The sequence below is a fragment of the Phaseolus vulgaris genome, chromosome 8 (assembly GCF_000499845.2).
Source record: "Phaseolus vulgaris cultivar G19833 chromosome 8, P. vulgaris v2.0, whole genome shotgun sequence".
Lineage (NCBI taxonomy): Eukaryota > Viridiplantae > Streptophyta > Magnoliopsida > Fabales > Fabaceae > Phaseolus > Phaseolus vulgaris.
The window spans coordinates 62,583,895-62,604,607 of NC_023752.2; the positions used below are offsets into that span (position 1 = coordinate 62,583,895).

The window sequence follows — 20,713 nt, forward strand, 5'->3', positions numbered from 1 at the left end:
ACTGGTGTTTATGCTACATATCTGAGAAAAAGATTACACATAGGGCGAGTGGTATTTGAAGACAGATTATTTGGAAGAATGGTGAGGCAGTGATATTTGCAAAAGCATTATTAAGCGGTTGTTGAGCCAATGTTTGAAAGACCGAGAAAATGAGAGAGAGTGTTGGTAATTTGTAGGTACTCGAGCACGGGCTTCGCCTGAAAAACTTTACCACTGAGTGCACCACTCTTTCCCCATTCTTCTCGTGAATGTAAGAAAAACACCTTCACAATCCAGATGCAGTGATTCTCTTCAGATTACCATTTCGTGTCACACTGCCACCTCATCCATTCGTTTCCACTTCTAACAAATTCCACCACCATCTTCTCTCACCTATTTAATCTCCACACCTCCATTTCACACCTTCAATTCGCATTTCTCCTATCGCTTCCTGTTAAGGTAACCTTTCCAATTTCCGCCTAAATTCGCTGTTCTATTTTAAATTTCATGCACAGCAGTAGCAGAAATTGTAACAATACAAGAAAAAAATGATGTAATCAACAAACAGAGGGCGAAAAAGTAGGGTTGTTCAAAATTATGGAACCAATGGTGTAATAATAATGCGGTTTCATGATTATTTTTTTCAATTTGTTTAGTTTAGTGTAGGAGAGAGATTGAAAATGCCTGCGGAGAAGTCGAACAGTTGCGACGCCGAAGTGGAAGCGTTCGTGGAGGTTGATCCGACGGGAAGGTTTGGGCGTTATAACGATCTTCTCGGCTGTGGAGCTGTGAAGAAGGTTTACAGAGCTTTTGATCAGGAGGAAGGAATTGAGGTGGCGTGGAATCAGGTTCGGCTCAGGAATTTCAGCGAAGATCCTGTTCTCATCAACCGTCTTCATTCTGAGGTTGAGTTGCTCAGAACCCTCAGCAACAAGTACATCATCGTCTGTTACAGTGTTTGGAAGGATGAGGAACGCCACAACATCAATTTCATCACTGAGATTTGCACTTCCGGGAACCTCAGGGATTACCGCAGGAAGCACCGCCATGTCTCCATTAAGGCATTCAAGAAGTGGTCCAAACAGGTCCTTGAGGGGTTGGAGTATCTTCATACTCATGACCCATGCATCATTCACAGGGATCTCAACTGCAGCAACATCTTTGTTAACGGCAACATTGGCCAGGTTATTTGCTTTTGTTTATTGTTCATTCTCATGCTACTGAAATCATATAAAGAAATGCAACACTGTCATTACAAACTCATGCAGTTCTTTTCTTTTTCACATGTTAAGTTTACTTTTCCTGATTTAACAAGTTTTAATTTATGTGCATGTTTGCCTTCCCAGCTTAGATATTTTAAATTTAAGATGCATTCTATTTTCAAAAGGTGATCAAACAAGGTTATCCATACATATAGAACAGACTGTTAGAATTAAAGATGTTAACAAAACGAGAACAGAAGAAGAAAATGCAAATTAATTTCTTGTTATCTAACTTTAGAATACTTGTTTAAGAGACAATTTTTAAAAACTGAATAGACTTTGGATGCGAAATTGATTACTAAATATTGTGAAATTGTTTCAGAAAGTAGCTTTTGAAACTAGAATGTGAGAATGAAAATGAACAGATCCTTGGTTTTTTATCTTGGGTTTTTGTAGGTGAAAATTGGTGATCTTGGATTGGCTGCAATAGTGGGACGGAACCATGCTGCACATTCTATTTTGGGTAATGATAATATTGAAAACTCACATTCTTTATCCAATCACTTTTTTCATATCATTTAGTTTCAAACTTACCTTTTAATACATATATTTATTTATAAACACATCACATCAAGAATTGTTATAATTCTCAGATTGTCAAAATATAATTTTCTTTCTATTTTAGGGACGCCTGAATACATGGCACCGGAGCTGTATGAGGAAGATTACACTGAGATGGTGGACATATACTCTTTTGGAATGTGTTTGCTTGAAATGGTTACAATGGAGATACCCTACAGCGAATGTGACAGTGTGGCCAAGATATACAAAAAGGTGACCAAGGGAATTAAGCCTCAGGCCTTGAGCAAAGTGACAGAACCTGAGGTGAAGGAATTCATTGAGAAGTGCATAGCACAGCCAAGGGCAAGACCTTCTGCCACGGATCTCCTTAAGGATCCTTTCTTTTATGAACTCAACGATGATGAAGAATCAACGCCCATAAATTGATACCCTTACCTTCATCACAGAGTTCATTGTTTCATCCTTTTCTCCAATTCAACTGCTTTTTACTTCCAATCAAAGTATATTCCTATAATTGGTTCCTAGATGCATTTCTGGTGCAGGTTCACCATATCTGTATTGTACAGAACTTCCTCAGTGCACTGAAAGTTCCAATCATCAACCCACTTGTACATTTTTCAGCTGATTCTCTCATTTATTTCTTCCATATTCTGTTTTATCTGCTTCAATGTTGTTCTCATCAAATTGGTTGCGTCTAGCTAATCTTAACTTCTTGAGCTGTACCTACATATTATTATCTAAATAATAATACTATTAGGTATGTATATTTTTTAAATAATATACTATAAAAAATATATTTTTATTTTTTAAAAATATAGTTCAATGGTCAAAGTGGACTAACTAATTAAAAACATAAAATGGACCCATTGTTCTCACACTTTGAAAAAAATGATAAAAGAGTGGACACACAAATACACAACATCCCCATGGAAAATAAAAAGTGGCTAGAAAACACACAATAACTTTATCTTTATAAAAAAATCAATTATTCAAAAATTAAAATTAATGATCAATTCATTCAATTATTTAGGTAAAATAATCCAAGACGTATATACAAGCATGTTAAAAAAATAACTTTAAATTTAACTCATCCACAAAATTTCCTAGAAATGTAAGAATTATCCCCACTTTTATATGTAAATTGGTCTTTATCTATTGGGATTTCCAATGGAATTTAAAGTATATATTTTTCCTTTTAAATTTAAAATTCTTCCAGAAAAATATCTATTTAACCAAATTTTAGAAGCACAAATCTCCTTCAACTATTTGGTATATAAAAATACAAATATAAGTAAGTTGCAAAGGAACAACAGTTGAAATGTCATACACAGTTCAAATTACAAAAATAGAGAAGAGAGAGAGAGAGGAGAGATGTAGTATATTAATTAAAACTTAGAGTTGTGCATGTATGAACAGCTTTAGTAAATGATTGCTTCATTTCTAAGAATAGAAAACCAAAATATAAACAGCTTCATCAAATTGCCAACCTCTTTGATGTAAGACTCAATTATATTAAAAACACCATGAGAATCATACACATGCAATAACCACTTTTCAATACAACCCACCCACTCATTAACAAAGAGGATAATTATGCCTTAAATAATTGTATGCTTAACAAATTATGATATAATTACACCTTCAATTCTTCTTCATTGGAGTTTAATTACTACCTTTGTGCATAAATCACCCCAACAAAATAACCAAGCCATCAACAATGACACCTAAGAGAAAAGCTTAACAAGGTATTAACCTCACAACAAAACACAAATCAAGATTTGTTTATTAATAATAAAAAGCTTCATCAATATGAAAATAAACAAGCACACGTGTGCAGAAAACACTACAATAACAATATAGTCCCAGCTGTGACAACCTCAAAAGGTTTGTACCTTGTGTCATTTCCACAACTCATTTTTTATTTATTTTTTTATAATTTAACTAAAAATAAAGATATTTAATAATATATAAATGAGTGGAAAATTTATTTATAAAAATGAATTAAAATCCACTTTTTTGAGAGTTTGTTAAAACTTATCAGAAGATCCTATATGAAAAGGTAAAATTAAACTAAATTATATCATGATTAAATAAAAGAAAAGCCAAAAGAATGTGGTATTTTGCAAGAGATGATGTAGTTTTGAAAGGGTGTGAAAAGGTAAAATATTGGGAGGGTTGAAAGCAAGGAAAACCCAATAACCGAAGCATGCATCCCAATTTTGAGTAGCCGTGCCGTCTTGGGCGTTACCAAGGAAGCACAAAACTTGAGATGCACTTAACCATCTTCTTCCCTTTCTCTTTTTTTAATCCAATCTTTTCAATTCCCCATTTATTTCATACCTACATTTCTCTTTCCCAGTAAACCCTTTTGTACCTTCTTTATCAAACCTAAACCAAATCCAACGTAACTTCTGTAAACTGTTTCCTCCCATCAATTAAGGCCTCATCTTCACAAAAACAATCCACCCTCAAAACTTCTAACCCTTGGATATTATGTTCAATATGCTAAAATAACATCAGATAAAATTACAAAAGTACTCTTTTTTTTACAGTGTATATGAGGCAATACTATTTTAATCAACGAAGTTCGGACACGTCTCTTAAAAAATGTGTTCGTATCGGACACGACATTCGTACGACACTTGTAGAACACGTAGTGCTAGAATGTCTAATTCAAAAAATATTTGTTGGATTTCTAACAATTCCAACACATTTTAATAATGTGAAATACATTAATTTTATTATGATTGTAAAGACAAGTAACAAATTATTTTGAACCAGTTATGAGAAACATCTATCTGCTACAAAAAAATTGAAACATACTTGTGCACATAAATCTCTTTATTGTTAATTTATATAATTCATAATTATATAAAACATAAATTCGTGTCTCGTGCTCTACATTTTAAAGATTATAGGTATTTCTATATCCGTGTTGGTTCTATATAGAGTATATAAGGTATGATAGAATTTGTCTTTTAAATTTGTAACATGGTTACCCTTATAAGTCACCATATTCTATTGGCCGAGGCCGCAAGTTGCAGCCCAAGAATTCAAGTTCCCAACATTCAAGAACGTTTTTTAAGCCTTAAAATTTGGATTTCTAGTTTCACTCGTGTGCATGTTGACTTTGACTGCACCAAAATAGTACAGTACATGCTTGCAATAATGTCTTGGGGATAAACTCCTCAAATCTCACTTCCATTCATCACTATTTCTTTGACATCTGAATGCTGCTGCTCCAGTTCCTCAACAGATAATTAAGGACTCAGAATCACATGTTTTTGTTCAGTTACAGCTATAATAGGTAGCAGCCATTGTGAGCAGTAGCACCAACAATGGAGGTTGTGAGTCCAAAAGATTATTCTGTTTCTTCAAGTCCTTTCTCTTCACCTAACATTGGAGCCTTGCTCAAGATCAAGGTCATCACGTGGTAAGATATGTACACATATCATGGTGTTGACACGAGTAATGAACTCTTCCATCTTGTATCAGAATCAAGCTTTGATACCACTGTTCTAAAAATCAGAACTTATTCTCTTTTCCTCTATTTTCTTTAATCTTATTATTGCTTCCTCAAATGCTGATTTTATATATACACCAAAGGGAGAATTAGTTCTGATTTTCCCAACAGATGGATCATTCCATTTCCACGTGTTGTTATATGCCTGCAGTTTGTCTCATGCACTTCGATTTTTTGTCACAGGAGCCAACAGACTGGTTTACCTGTTTCTGTCCGTGTTCGAGTTAAAGACAAGATGTTCAACCTGCATAAAGTGAGTTTGACAGAATTGGAATCCAACAATGTTTCACATAGCAAACTGCCTTAATTATATTATTTGAATGTTATGTTTTTTTTTTATCAACAGGAAATAATATATACATAAGAAAGAAAGGGATCCAACCCATATACAAAAGAGACTAAGACTTTGAATGTTGTGTTTATTGCAGTTTCCTTTGACTTCGAAGAGTGGATACTTCAAGAAGCAGTTGAGCGATACATCTGAGGTTGAGCTTCCGGAAACATTTCCTGGAGGACCAGAAACCTTTGAGATGATAGCAATGTTCATCTATGGATCCTCCACCATGATTGACCCTTTTAATGTTGTGGCACTCAGGTGTGCAGCAGAGTTTCTTGAAATGACCGAAGATCATTGTTCGGGCAACCTTTGTGAAAGGTTTGATCTTTATCTGAATCAGGTGGTGTTGCAAAGTTGGGATGACACCCTTATTGCACTTCAGAGGTGCCAGATGCTGCTTCCTTGTTCTGAATATCTGTTAATAGTGAGTCGCTGCATTGAATCTCTTGCCTTCATGGCATGCATGGAGGTGCTTGATCCAGAGAGAAGAAGAGACACCCCAGTTGTGACAGTGGAGGAGTTGGCTTCTCAAGCTTGGAGCTGTGAAATAATGAAGGATGTTTTGAGCCAGGACCTGTGGATGAGGGATCTGATTGCTCTACCCTTTGACTTTTTCAAAAGGGTTATAGGATCTTTAAGGAAACAAGGAATGAAGGAGAAGTATGTGAGTCCAATCATTGTCTTCTATGCAAATAAATGGGTGTTCTCTAAGAAAACTCGCCAATTTTGGGAGAGTTCCTGTGATGAGATTGGAGAAGGTGACATGAATAGCAAAGCTTCAGTGATTCTACAAGGTGTTGTTGATCTTCTTCCAGTGGGGGATAAGGCCAGAAAAGTTATTCCAGTGGGGTTTTATTTTGCCTTGCTTTCTAGATCTCTTGAGTTGGGGTTGAGGACTGAAAGCAAGGCAAAGTTAGAAGAACAGATTACATCACTTCTGCACTTCTCCCAAGTGGAGGATTTTCTTCTTCCAGAAAGTGGAGCAGAGTTGAAGTCCTCTAGCATGGAGTTGGAGACTATGGAAAGCATAATTTCAGCATATGTAGCATCTAACTCACATGTAAACCATGCCCCAGAAGCTAGCAGTTTCAGGGTTGCAGAACTGTGGGATGCATATCTATTCAATGTAGCAGCAGATTCAGATATGGAACCGAAGAGATTCATGGAACTCATTGAAAGAGTACCACCATCTTATAGACAGAACCATCACCCACTTTACAAAACAACCAACAGCTTTCTCAAGGTAAGCAAGCTTTCAGCATTCCTCAAAAGTTTCTTAAAAAAGGTCACATCTGAGTTCAACTACATTGCCTAGTTCATTACACATGCCAATATCACTATCTGTTTAGGAAGAATATTATAATGAATGTTAAGGACTCTACCAGGTGGTCTAACTGAATGATTAACTAGAATGATACAATAATCATGATCCTCGCAAAAGGAGAAATAATGAGTAAATACTATTTGCAGGCTTTGCAAAGTTAATCATAGTACATTACCCATCTATTGGAAATCCCACGTCGACTAGAGATTAAGACATTTAGATAGTAAATAAGTGGGTGCAAACCTCACTTTATAAGTTAGTTTTATGAGATTGAGTTAGACTTAAAATCCACTTCTTATGAAGTGAGGTTTGCACCTACATATATACTATTTGAGTGAGATCTCCAACACCATCTTATACCAAAAACAAAAGGAAATCATTAACAAAGAAAAAACAATTTCAGCTTTAACATGTTTAGTTTTTTCACTGTATAGACACATCCGGGTATATCTGAAGACGATAAGGTAGCAGTGTGCAAGTATCTGGACTGTCAAAGATTATCACAAGAGGCATGCATTGAAGCTGTCCAAAACGAATTGATGCCTCTACGTCTAATTGTCCAAGCACTTTTTCTTCAACAACTGAACACACACAAAGCCTTCAAAGAATGCTCAGATTCATTTAGATATGCACATTGTGGAGACATATCAGGAAGCCTATCAAGCTCTAGGTGTCCATATTCTGCAAGTCAGAATCTAGGAGAGAGTCCATACACTGATAAACCTGAGCTGAGCAGCAGGCCCTTAAGCTTCCTTCTGCAGAAGGACAATGTGATGCAGAATTTCAAGTTCTCAACCACTGAATATGAGTCCACAAGCTTCAGGATTCAAAATCTAGAACAAGAAGTCATGTCCTTGAAAAGAAGCCTTCAATTGCACAACATTGTGACAAAAGCAGAACCAAATTTGGTCAAAAGCCAGAAGATGAAGCCTTGTGGCTTAGAAACTCGATCACTGAGCAAAAGGAGGAACCCAATTGGACAAGCTACTAGTTGCATCAGTTCTGTAAATTTTGCTTCACAAAGAAGGTATGCCAGCAGGCTACTCAAGGTCTTTCACCGCATAACTTTGTTTGGAAGTTGGAAACTGAAGAGAAAACCGGGAACTCCTAGTCAACTGTCCAAGTAAATGTAGCATGTGAACTTAACTGTTGATGTGTTTGAATGTGGATAAGAAAAATCAATGCAAAGTTGCAGACTCAATTCTCTTTTTCCTTTTATCATATTTCATTGACAAAAACAAGTAACAAGGAAAAGAGGGAGTGAGAGAAGACAGAAAAGGAACTAACAAAGAAAGTACTAATTGCAATTCAATAGGCTACTATGCTTCCTTAACATTCATAACATATAACATATAGAATGAAATGGACTTTAAATCTAACTCAATCTCATAAAACTGACTTAAAAAAGTGAGGTTTTCAGTCACTTTATATACTATAAAATGCTCTACTTTTTATTCCAATATGTTTATGAAAATCATACAAAGGTATTGAATTCTGGAGAGTTGACAAAATGATTGGGGTTCAGAACGCTTCAGCTAGTCATATGAGTATAGAACACTCTTTGTTTAACTTGACATGATAGGATCAGGAAGAAACTCAACCATTACATCTATAAATAAATAAAAATATTGACATAACTAAGCCATGTGAGATTCCACAATACCTGCAGTTTCGTTGCATGATTTGCATATTGGACAATGACATAGTGATGGTGGTTGACACTGACAGGCATGTAGACATCAACCCACTATTCAAATCAGTTTTGTCTGTCATTTTGTCAAGCACGTTTGCTTCATAATTCATTACTGCCTGTCAACTTAGTTACAGTATCAGCAAGTGGTGTAATGTGAAGCAATGAGCCAAAGCTTCACCTGAATGGTTTAATCACACACATACGGCATATTGTTTGATTATGCAAAAAATAGTTATAACATTTCAAGTTTGATTGTGACTCATGGAACTTAGGCTAAATAACTTGCAAAACTGATACTAACGTAACAAAGTTCAGCTTGGCTTAGGTACTTAACTGATATTATTGTAACAGGTTCCTCAGACTGATTCATCCATTTAACAGTCCACCATGACTAACTTTTAATTACTTGGTGTCAATCACATAAAACTAAGAGCAGAATTGGGCATTTAAAATACAATCAATTAAAAATAGTAACAATGAAACCCGAATAGAGTAAGGCACCACAAACAAAGTTTGATAAAGGCTAAAAATAATCATCACAAGAATTGATGGATTCTTGATAAGATTGCAACATACAAAAAAAAATCCTAACAGACAAAAATTGTCTCTTAAATTGTCAAAATATTCATTCTCGTTCTGAATTCCAAAAGAGTATAAATACAAATTTAGTTATAGATCTTATCTGCAACACTAGAACAAAACACTAGTACAATGGCAATTTGGCCAAGAACCACAAGTATCACTACAATATGAAACGGTACATTACTGCATTATAACCAAAAAGTTAATATCACCGAACTTCATTCATAGTGTGTACTTTCAGTTTCTCACAGATTTGGCCAAACCAATTTATTAGACACTTTAGAGAATTTTTTTCATCATAAAAATTGACCTTAAATCGCACCTTCATACTCACTTAAAATATTAAAGAGTAAAAGAATTATCGAATACTAACACGTTAACAATTATACAATGATATTATCTGGACTCACTTTATCTATACAAATAGAGTAATCAAGTGTAACTTTTCAAGGAATAATTCCTTTCATTGTTCCACCTTGCAAGCTTCATGATTGAACAGAAAACGCAGGCATCACACAACCAAAAGTTACATTCTGCATATTTTTTTAATGCTGAATACTTTTATGAGTTTTCTCACTTTAAGGTATTCTCAATTTCTTTTGTTTCCAATATATTCTTATATTCTCTGTTTCTGATTTGCTTGCATGTTATGTCCACCCTACAAATATGATAATCTGAATTGATGGACACCGTTTATTTCATCACTGCAACAAAAAACTCCTTCATGGCATGTGATTAATTTACCCATATCAAATGAATATATATATATATATATCATCTTTTCACTCTAGAAAAAATATAATCCGTTCATATTACAAGAAAGTCAACTATGACCTTTTCAATTTCCATTGTTATCATCTTTCTGCATGACAACACATTTGGTAATGCAAAGCAAGGAAATATATATATATAATATATATATATATATATATATATATATATATATATATATATCTTTTGCTGGCTCATCAAGAAAAAAAACAGGTAGGTATAACATTATTTAAATAACCCTAATTTTTTTAACAGGGATTTTTATTTCATTTGATTTTCATTAAGGGAGGGAACGATTTCGGATTAAGTTTCTTTTAAAACATATATATTTATATTTTATGTTTTTAATAAAATAATAATTGTTATTTTTTTTACGATTTTTAAATAATAATATTTCCTTCTATTCTTAAAAACTATATAATTCTATATTTCAAAATTTTACTTTTTATACTTTTTATTTAAAATTTAATCAATGTAATATTTTTAAATAAAAAATATAAGAAAGTTAGGTGTTATTTAATAAAAATACTATGAAGATTAGTATCTTTTAAAAACTAAATAAAATATAAATATCATTTTATTAAAAAATATAAATATTTATTTTAAATCTAGAGGAAATAACCTAAAAGAAAAGTAAGTGAAATTCTCGTAAAAAATTCGTGAAACATGTTGACCGTTTAGTTTTGTTGATGATGATTACATTTTGTAATTTGTCAAAAATTTGTCTCTTAATTTATTAGTAAAGCTTGAGAATACTAAGAATATATTTTTTTAAATTTAATATATGTGGTTTATAATATTTATATATTAGAGTATATTGACGTGAAAAATCAATAAATTTAAAATTAATCATCATAAAAATAAAATAAAATAATTATTTAAATTTAAAACAACCTTTTTTTATGTTTTGAAAAAATATTATACAATAATAAGTGTTTTTATGTTGAAGTGTAAATGCATTATTGATTTCTCTTCACTTATGATAATATTTGTCTATCTTCTATCAAACGAAATATGTAATATACTTTATGTTCTTATTATTTATGACATGATGCACTTTTAATTGTTTGATAGAGTATAAATAACAATAAAAAAAATGAAAATAATAATAATAAATAAATATGATTTGTTTGATAGAGTATAAATAAATGAGAAACGTAGAGATCTTTTAAAGGGTGTAATTTTGATAGTATTATATTATTAATTATCCTTGAAAGTAAACAACTAAACTAAAGAAAAAACCTTCAACACCAAACGATGATTAAATATTCTTATTTTCTTTTCTTAACTTTTTTTGGAATCATTTATATTCAATGTGAACATAACATGATACAATTAGTTTAAATATAGGTTAGGTTAATTTATAAGAGTGATTAAAATCGAATCAATTCCAAAAATAATAATCGAAAATCCAAAAAACTAAAACTTGTAGATTTTTTTTATTTAATGCTTATATTTTGAATTTAAAAATAATAATTAAACTATTTATTATACTTAAATACAACATTATATGTTTAAATTTAAGTAATAAGCAGTTAATATTCTTGACATAAATGCATATTTTGAAGATTTTTAAGTGAAATATATTTTTGTTTATCAAAATATGATAATAAACTTGCATTATGATTTTAAATTATTATACTAATTGTTTTATAATTATAAGAAATAATTTAAAACTATAGATATTAAACTAGTTATAAAAAAAATTATAATGTATCATTTTATGCGATGACCTTTATTATAAAATATTTAAGTATTTTTTATAATAAATGTTTAATTATTTTACAATAATAAAATCTGTTAAAATCAATATAACCTAAATGATAAAATATTAGTTTTATTTAGTTGAGATTTTCTATTAAATTAAAATTTAATCCATGTTTAGTTCATACAACTTTTAAATGAAAAACTAAAGCAAACCAAACCAAGTGACAAATGTTATTATTGAATGAGATATTAGATAAGGTTTTGTAGATCCAATTTAATGTAGACCCGAATAATTCGAAGGAAACCATATATTTTAATTATTTTTACCTGTTCTATTCCAACTTTAGACATATCTTTCCACCAAAACAACAAAAAAAATATGTGTTCTTCTCTCTATTTTCTTTTATCCTCTCTAGCTAATAAAATTTAAATAAATCAATCACTTTATTATGTTATTGAACAAAATCTCCTTACACCAAATCAACTTCATGCATTCAATAAATAAATTGATTTTACTAATTTGCCCTAAATGAATTTGAATTTGGGGTTTATAATAATGTGTAGCGGGAGTTTGGATGATAGTTGTTGATAATTGTAGAGTCTTGACGAATCATTTTACATTTTAAGTGGCTAGTAACATTTGTGTATCTTTTTGAGGTATGTTGTGGTAATTTTGCGACAAGTTATAGTGCTTATAAGTGATGATTATTTGGAGACACATTTGTTGAAGAAATATGAGTTTGATGCTACTTTGATTACAAATTTCTTATGGCGGAACAAGTTTGGCTATTCACTCATTCCATGTATTCATATCAATAATAAATGTATAATATGTTCCGGATAACCTCATCCGGATAGACCAATTTGATTTCCACATCCCTGCATCCATAAATCTTAACCCAACCAACCAACTCAATTATGAATATCGTCATCTGAAAGTCACTCACCAAACTAAATTATTTTTTGGATGCAGATCCCCAGATTTTACTCATTCCACATAGTTTTATCCAAAATTCAATACAACATTTACATTAACAATTATGAATAGTTGCATTTGTAATATTTATCCAAACTCCGATATTCAAATCAATATTCTTCTGTAGTTTCTTTCCAACACTTTATTTAAACACACCTATTTACCTCAAACATCATATCCAAACTTATACACAAACGACTTTCACATATCTAATTGCATCCAAAATATTGCCTCCACCACCACCCATAGACACTCTTGGAACCTCCTAATGTCAAATAAAATGATGGAAGATAATTGTAGCATTTTAAAATTTGTAGAGTTTGCCATATTTTAATTAAATAAAAATAAGAATGAGCTAAAATGTCATGGATCAAACTGCATTTTCACTTGTAAATTTGGCCATTTTTTAATAGTAGATAAAACACATAAAAATAGTCTTTTACTTTATATAGTATATTCAGGGTTTTGTAAGTTGATTGATTACATATGAACATATTTCTTATTGTGTTTTTTTTATGTCATTACAACATTGATGTTGATCACTATTTTTTCTGTTTTAAATGGCCTTATATTGTGTGTATTTTTTTCTTTATGAAGAAATTTTAAAAACTAAATTAAAAAATTCTATCTGCAAATAATATTATTTATGATAAGTATCATCGTTAATTGATTTCTTTATCAATATAAGAACTATTATTACGAAGTAATTGATTAGAAATTCAAATGAGGATTCACAACAAATTAATAAAGGAAAGGGCAAAGGAGAAACCATAATCAATCATTAGAGATTAAAAAATAGTATTAATTTTATTTTTTAATTTAAACATTAGTTTTTGTTGCATTTTTTTATTCTAACTTCTAACTTTCAAATTTTGAAAAATTTATAAAGTTATTTCATGGGCAATTTCAAATATTCAATAAAAATTGAAATAACTTTGAAATTCAAATATAAAATCTTGATAACAACTTTTAAAACATTTTTACAAGCCATTATCCTCATATAGTATTTTAAATTTACAATTTTTTTTAACATAAAACAGTCTTTTAAAATTCTAATCCAAATAAATTAATTTTTTTAAAAAAATTGTTAACATTATATTAATATTAAAAATATCTACTTATACATGGAGATTCAGTCAATCGATCAATCATATAAATTGAAAAAGCAGTCAGACCAAAAGAAAAAAAATTACTTTATAATTTAAAATATAGTTTTATTGAAAGAGGATGAAGTGAAAAGAAATACTAGATTCCCATTTTTACTAATTTGTTTGAAATAAAAGTGGGAAAAAAAATAATAAATAGGGAAGAAAAAAAAAAGAGAAAAAGAAAGAAAATGATGATCTTTGATTTGCAGAGGCCCTATATAATGGTCATACCACATCTCGCAGCTTCTCTCTCGGCTTTCTCCATATAAACTTCCGATGTGTTTTTCTCTTTCTCTCTCCAAATTTTTGTTTTCTTTATAAAATTTTGCAATCGGTTTAGCAACTCAATTTTCATTTGTTAATCAAATTATTAATAATTGAAAAAGAAGAAGGAAAACAAGGGTGGGGAGGCATAGCCAGATAATGAACCTGCCCTCTGTTCTTATTCTCATTGTGCCTCCCCTCAGATCTTAAGATTTGCCATCTGGGTCGCCTTCAATCGGTGGGTTTCGCAGGAATCTCGATTGAAGTTTTGATCTTTCTTCAATTGGGTCTGCCTTTGGATCTTTCATTATTGAAATTTTTTTGTGGGTTTTTTTTTTTTCCAGGATTGCTTAGCCTTTGATTCGCAGCTTGATGATTGTTGATGAAGGATCCGATGTTTTGTAACTGAATCCGACAATATCTATTTTTGCATCGTTAATACAGTCTCTCAGTTTGTCTAAATTTAAGGTATTGTTTGTAATGCTTCTGTTTTTGTTATGCTGGGGACTATTTGTATTTGAACAATTTGATGAAGGATAATGCTATCATGCTTTGATTTTATCCTACCCGGATTTATTTGCATTTCATCCCAGCTAGGATTTTTTTTTGTTTATTGTTTTGTGAGTAAAAAAAGGATATCAAAATTATGCTTTTGCCTGTTGTTGTGTAAGGAATTTGATTGGATCCGTCAGGAACATGCCTTTTCTTATACCCTATGGTTAGGTGCTAAAGAAGGGTGCTTTGTCCATTTCCAATGCTGCTGCTTCCACTTGCATTTGTAAGTTTTGAGCTGAAATGCTTATTGGATGAAGTGTCTTTTGCTTGTAGATAAAATGCAATCAGATAATGGCAAGTTATTTATTGGTGGCATATCATGGGACACAAATGAGGAGCGACTCAGGGAGTATTTCAGTACTTATGGGGAGGTTGTGGAAGCAGTGATAATGAAGGATCGGACAACAGGTAGAGCCAGAGGATTTGGTTTTGTTGTTTTTTCCGACCCTGCTGTCGCTGAAATAGTCATAAAAGAGAAGCACAACATTGACGGAAGGATGGTAATTCTTGTTATTTCCCCCCTTTTAAGTTGCATTTTTGAGATTAAGGTTCACTTTTTGAATTATGAAACATCGGAAGGTAGCATTTTTTATTTATCGAAATGTACCCTGATTAGCTAAATTTGCTGGATTCACTATCTCAAAATTTCTTATCTAGATTTTACAATGGAGGAGTAAAATATTTTTTTTTGTTATTGTTGTTCCCTTCTCTAAGCATCTGTTGTAAGGATTATAGATCTTCAAAACTTTTTTATTTTCTGATCTATGGTCATACTCAATACTGTTTCTTCTATCTCTAGGTTGAGGCAAAGAAAGCTGTTCCCAGGGATGATCAGAACATATTGAATAGAAACAGTGGCAGCATCCATGGTTCACCTGGTCCAGGTCGCACTAGAAAGATATTTGTTGGAGGTTTAGCATCAACAGTGACGGAGAGCGATTTCAAGAAGTACTTTGATCAGTTTGGGACTATAACAGATGTTGTAGTTATGTATGATCACAACACTCAGAGGCCAAGAGGTTTTGGATTTATCACTTATGATTCTGAGGAAGCTGTTGACAAGGTCTTACTAAAGACATTTCATGAATTGAATGGTAAAATGGTTGAGGTCAAGCGAGCAGTTCCTAAGGAATTATCACCAGGACCAAGCCGTACCCCACTCGGTGGATATAACTATGGTCTTAGTAGGGTTAATAGTTTCTTAAATGGCTTCACTCAGGGGTATAGTCCAAGTTCTCTTGGGGGCTATGGACTTCGAGCGGATGGTAGATTCAGTCCTGTTGCCAGTGGTCGAAGTGGATTTGCTCCATTTGGATCAGGTTATGGAATGAGCATGAATTTTGAGCCTGGTTTGAATGCTGGATTTGGGGGGAATGCAAATTTCAACAGCAATCTTAGCTATGGGCGGGGAGTAAATCCTTATTTTATTGGCAGCTCCAACAGGTTTGGCAGTCCTGTTGGATTTGAAAGTGGCAATGGTGGAAACAATTCTTTCTTTAGTTCTGTGACTCGAAATTTGTGGGGTAATGGTGGCCTTAGTTATGGGACAAATTCTGCAAATTCCAATGCGTACATTGGATCAGGGAGTGGAAGTATTGGTGGGAATACATTTGGCAACACTGGAGTCAACTGGGGTGGTTCTTCCGCAATTTCTGGACAGGGAGGAGGGAACAACATGTCACAAAGTAGTGGCAACCTGGGATATGGAAGTGGTGACAATAATTATGGTTTGGGGACTGGAGGTTATGGAAGAAATACTGGTACTGCTTTTGCACCAACATCTTCGTACTCTGCATCAAATGGTGGTGTTGATGGGGCTTTTGCAGACTTTTACAATAATAGTTCGGTTTATGGGGACCCCACTTGGCGCTCTTCAAATTCCGAGAGGGATGGATCTGGTCCCTTTGGTTATGGACTTGGTGGAGCAGCTTCTGATGTTTCTACCAAGAATTCTCCAGGTTATGTTGGTGGTTATACTGTTAATAAGAGGCAGCCAAATAGGGGTAAGAGTTACAATTTTTGTTGACAATTTTTTTCTTATTGATATTTTGGATTTTGAGTGAATGTCAGCACCTTATTTCATTGATCTTTGACTAATGTATTTTTTCTTTGCTAAGTTTACTATTATTATGGAACACTTGTAAATTGTAATCAGTTCTTTGTCTATTTTTTCAAGTAGATTTTTTTGCTTTTCTCTTTTACTTAGATTTATATAGTTAGGTCTTGTTTCTAAGAACAGTTTCTAATGACATCCAATGACGATCATTATTTTATTAAGTTGTTATTCCTATGGAAAGGAGGTGCACTTACTATTTATAGAGTTATCCATGTTTGAGTTCAGTATACTTTTGTCCCATTCTTAACATCTCTGTTACACGAGTACATCTTTAGGCAGCCATAATGTCATTGGGATGCCAAAATTTTGATGACATTGTCATAGGTGATGTCCTCATAAGAGGTGGTGAATGTATCTTGACTCTTGGAAAATCTCGTTAACATAATGTGAAAGTAGGTGAAGAGGTGGTGGAATAGTTAATGTTTAAGTGGCATTTATGAATGGAATCATGAACCTTTATTATATAAGGGGTCCTTGTGATGCGAGAAAACTAACTAGCCTAGAGAAGGGGGTTACCACCCAAAGTGAGAGTGCGTGTTGTAATGGGACGGTTTTAATAGGTTTGTTTATAGAACTTGTAATTTGATTTGGGACAGTGAATATTTGTTGAGATGTTCCCATAAATTTAGGCAAGAGTTGTTAAACTACGTAAAATTTGTGCCTTTTTCTATTTCTCCTTGTGATCTATTTTGTGTGTGAAGGGATTTCCCCAACATATTTATATGGTTTTTTATCCTAGTTTTGTAGGAAGTATAACTTTTAGGCTGTGAAAATTGAGAGGTCCCATACATATCTTAAAGTAAGCTTCAAACAGAAAGATGGCTATTACTGAGACAAGTAATGTTAAGCTTCATAGAAATATGGTTGTCATTATTCCATAATCTGACTTTTGATTAGCATTGCTTGGGCACAATCTGACCTTTTATTTGGGATCAGAATTTGTTGCAGAAACACACATAGATATAGATAGATAAAATAAATAGATATTCTGGGCTCTTTTCAACAGTATTGGCTTCATCTTTCATGTATGTCTTTCACAAAACTTGAAACTGTCTTTTAGACGTCATAGATGCCATGTTAAACATCAGACCAGAACCAGTTCTTCGATGTCCTTTTCTTCTGAGTCGTCTGATTGATTTTGATTGTTTTGCTGAATGTGTTTAGATTTTTGAGTATGCAATCAGGACTGTTAACATTCTGTTGCGTGCAATACATTTCCTTATGGGAATTGAATGCTTTGTTGTCTCTTATTCTCCTGGTGCTCTACTTTGATCCTTCTCACCTAAATTCTGGTGTTCAATAGTCAAGAGGGCTGCTATAATCCAAGTTCTTTCTAGCAGTGGAGAATCTGTTCTACATTATTTTTTCTTTATGTTACGTTATACTTAGTTGAGACTTTCTTCTAACATATAATCTCAATTCCTCAAGTCTTGGTAAGTAACTCAGAAGTTCAGGGTCTGATATGAATTTGTCTTTCAGTAAAACTTGGTTACAATTCACTACTTTTTTCAATGCTCCATTTTTTCACATGGACTTATAAAGTGGATGGTTATTAAGTTTGATGATACATTTTACTTGTGATGTGTCCTTTCAATGATTCATTTTGTATGCCAACACTGACAAACTTGTGTCTTCTGCTTCAGGAATCGCGACATAGGAAGATGAATTTGATGACACGAACTTGTAGGTGAAGATAATCCAGTGAAGCAGGTGAATTGTGAATTTTGCACACCACTGTTGTTACTGTATTTGGGTTTAAGAAGCAAGATGTTTGGTTTTCTAGAGCTAACTGGAGTACCTGTTTTGAGGGTTCAGTCAGATATAGAGATAGATTACAAGGGAATGTTAAGGCTTGAGTTTTTTGAGTTACTGTTTAGGTTTTGGGATTTGAGTGAGATGTAAAATCTGATTGCGGGATATAGCAGAAGTGTATCATGCACCACTTGTGAGGCAGCAATATAAAAAGATGGACAGCATTTTTTTTTTCCTTTTTTTGGGGTAGATTTTTTTTGTCTTTGATGTCTTGCAAAAGTTGGAATTGTTTGTTTCTTCATCCATCATTTTGGTTTGGTTTTAGCAGATTGTATCTGAGGTTTTTGTTTATTACTAGTGTGAAAACATTGAAGGGATACCCATCTAGGGTCCCGTGAATAAGTTACCATATGCTCTGATTCTTTTCTAAAGGGGAATATTTTATGCTACACATTCAAGCCACATCTCATAAATGCTTTTATTTTTCTCCATTTTCCAAATTTTATGGACCATTTTATAGCTTTTGACTCACTTAATGGAGAGGAGAGACATGAATATTATGAATTAGATTTTAACTCTAACTCAACATCATAAAACCAACTTCATAAATCTGACTTATGAAGTGAGATTTACATCTACTTATAAAGAATGAAATGTCCCAATCTATAGTTGATGTGAGATTTTCAACACATCCCTCATGCTGAGAATGACAACTCGTGCGTGAGACAACATATTATGAGGGGTTCGATAATGATCCTAGCGGGTGACTTGATTAGTCCAATAAATACTTGCTAAGATAGACTCGAAAATTGCCTTGATACCATATTAAGAAGTGAACTTTAAATCTAATTCAATTTTATAAAATCGGTTTATAAGGGGAGGATTGCACCACTTATAAAGATGAAATATCTTAATATTTAGTTTATACGAGATTATCAACTGAAAAAGCAGAAGACTTTGTGAGAGATTATCAACTGAAAAAGCAGAAGACTTTGTGAGAGATTATCAACTGAAAAAGCAGAAGACTTTGTGAGAATCTAGTGTTGCATGTCAAACAAAAACTTTATTCTAAAGCATAGTTGAAAACATATACATATTTATGAGGAAAAGTTAAAGAAAGATTTATGGTGGCATTTGTGTTGGGTGATTTTGAAAGTAATATTAAAGAGATGGAGTGGAATAAAGTGAAAACCTTCTATATTAGTAACTCCAATTTTCTTCTCCCTTACTCCTACCCACGTTTTTCATTTATCTAATTTCTATATTTGCATGCACACCATTTCCTTTCATTTCCCTATTTCTTTATAAATCTGTTCTGAAATAAAAAAAAGGCACGAAATTGGATAGTGGGGAGCAACGAATATCGAATAAAATACAAGTTCCAAAGGAAAAGAATTGACATGGTTGGTACTGCTTTTCTAGATATTAGGTTAACTTGTATTAGAGGTAAAAGTGAACAAGAGAATTTGAATCTATTCACAAAAAAACTAACATATTAACTATTAATATTTACCCTTTAAAAAAAATTCAGTCTTTTTATTATTCTTTGTGGTACTTGGTCACTAATTTATTATATATTTTGCACTTTTGTTTAGTTTTCATTTTTTTTACATATTTTATCATTCACGTTTTTTCATACATTTTGTTATCATACTTTCTAAATTTTTACACATTTTACTATCATATTGGTAATAAAAAACAATGTGGTTTTGCAAGAAAAGATAATAATAATAATAATAAAACGCTAATTTATTAAAACTTGTTGGCAATTTTTATATCTCTAATATATTAGTAAAATACACACACACAAAAAGTGAAAAATCCAATGATAAAATGTATGAGAAAAAAATGCATAGTAAAATTTAAGAAATGATACTAATTGAGTGGCAAGATGTATAATTTTATTACAATATAAGAATTGATTATAAGAAAGTTTATTTTAAATTTTAAAATGGTTTTGATATTATACAGTAAAATTACTCTTAAAAAGCAATAACTAATTGGTTGAAATTCTTTTAATGATGATTTATCGAAGAAAACCAATATGGATATATATTTTAATTTTTTTATTTAAATATGTATGTTATATAATTCATTAATACAATTGTGTGTAGCAGTAACGTGACGAGTACTTATACATAGCTTGGTTCTTGACACACAATAACAGATGATATAATTAATTTAACAAATAATTTATTTTGA

At 32.2% G+C, this 20,713-nt stretch overlaps 3 protein-coding genes across 7 annotated transcripts; all 3 read left to right on the forward strand.

Moving 5' to 3' along the window:
* On the forward strand, positions 1–2,383 carry LOC137826276 (probable serine/threonine-protein kinase WNK11). Of its 3 annotated transcripts, none has more exons than XM_068632183.1 (4): positions 1–438; positions 636–1,163; positions 1,638–1,704; positions 1,867–2,383. In XM_068632183.1, the coding sequence occupies exons 2-4, from the start codon at positions 660–662 to the stop codon at positions 2,187–2,189; spliced, it is 894 nt and encodes a 297-aa protein (XP_068488284.1). In that variant the 5' UTR covers positions 1–438; positions 636–659; the 3' UTR covers positions 2,190–2,383. The 3 variants fall into 3 exon arrangements, with proteins under 3 accessions (XP_068488284.1, XP_068488286.1, XP_068488285.1); XM_068632185.1 differs by having other exon boundaries at positions 646–1,163; XM_068632184.1 differs by having other exon boundaries at positions 4–438; positions 641–1,163.
* A 2,415-nt stretch (positions 2,384–4,798) lies between these two features.
* Positions 4,799–8,148, forward strand: LOC137826902 (BTB/POZ domain-containing protein At5g48130). The gene is made up of 4 exons (XM_068633058.1): positions 4,799–5,196; positions 5,470–5,539; positions 5,715–6,866; positions 7,382–8,148. The coding sequence occupies exons 1-4, from the start codon at positions 5,102–5,104 to the stop codon at positions 8,072–8,074; spliced, it is 2,010 nt and encodes a 669-aa protein (XP_068489159.1). The 5' UTR covers positions 4,799–5,101; the 3' UTR covers positions 8,075–8,148.
* A 5,855-nt stretch (positions 8,149–14,003) lies between these two features.
* LOC137823979 (heterogeneous nuclear ribonucleoprotein 1) lies at positions 14,004–18,962 on the forward strand. 3 transcript variants are annotated; one of them, XM_068629381.1, is made up of 5 exons: positions 14,004–14,326; positions 14,433–14,556; positions 14,917–15,143; positions 15,443–16,646; positions 18,403–18,962. In XM_068629381.1, exons 3-5 carry the CDS (start codon positions 14,922–14,924, stop codon positions 18,414–18,416), a joined length of 1,440 nt encoding a protein of 479 aa, XP_068485482.1. In that variant the 5' UTR covers positions 14,004–14,326; positions 14,433–14,556; positions 14,917–14,921; the 3' UTR covers positions 18,417–18,962. The 3 variants fall into 3 exon arrangements, with proteins under 3 accessions (XP_068485482.1, XP_068485483.1, XP_068485484.1); XM_068629382.1 differs by having other exon boundaries at positions 14,072–14,326; positions 14,760–15,143; XM_068629383.1 differs by having other exon boundaries at positions 14,072–14,326; positions 14,812–15,143.
* The last annotated feature ends 1,751 nt before the right edge of the window (positions 18,963–20,713 follow it).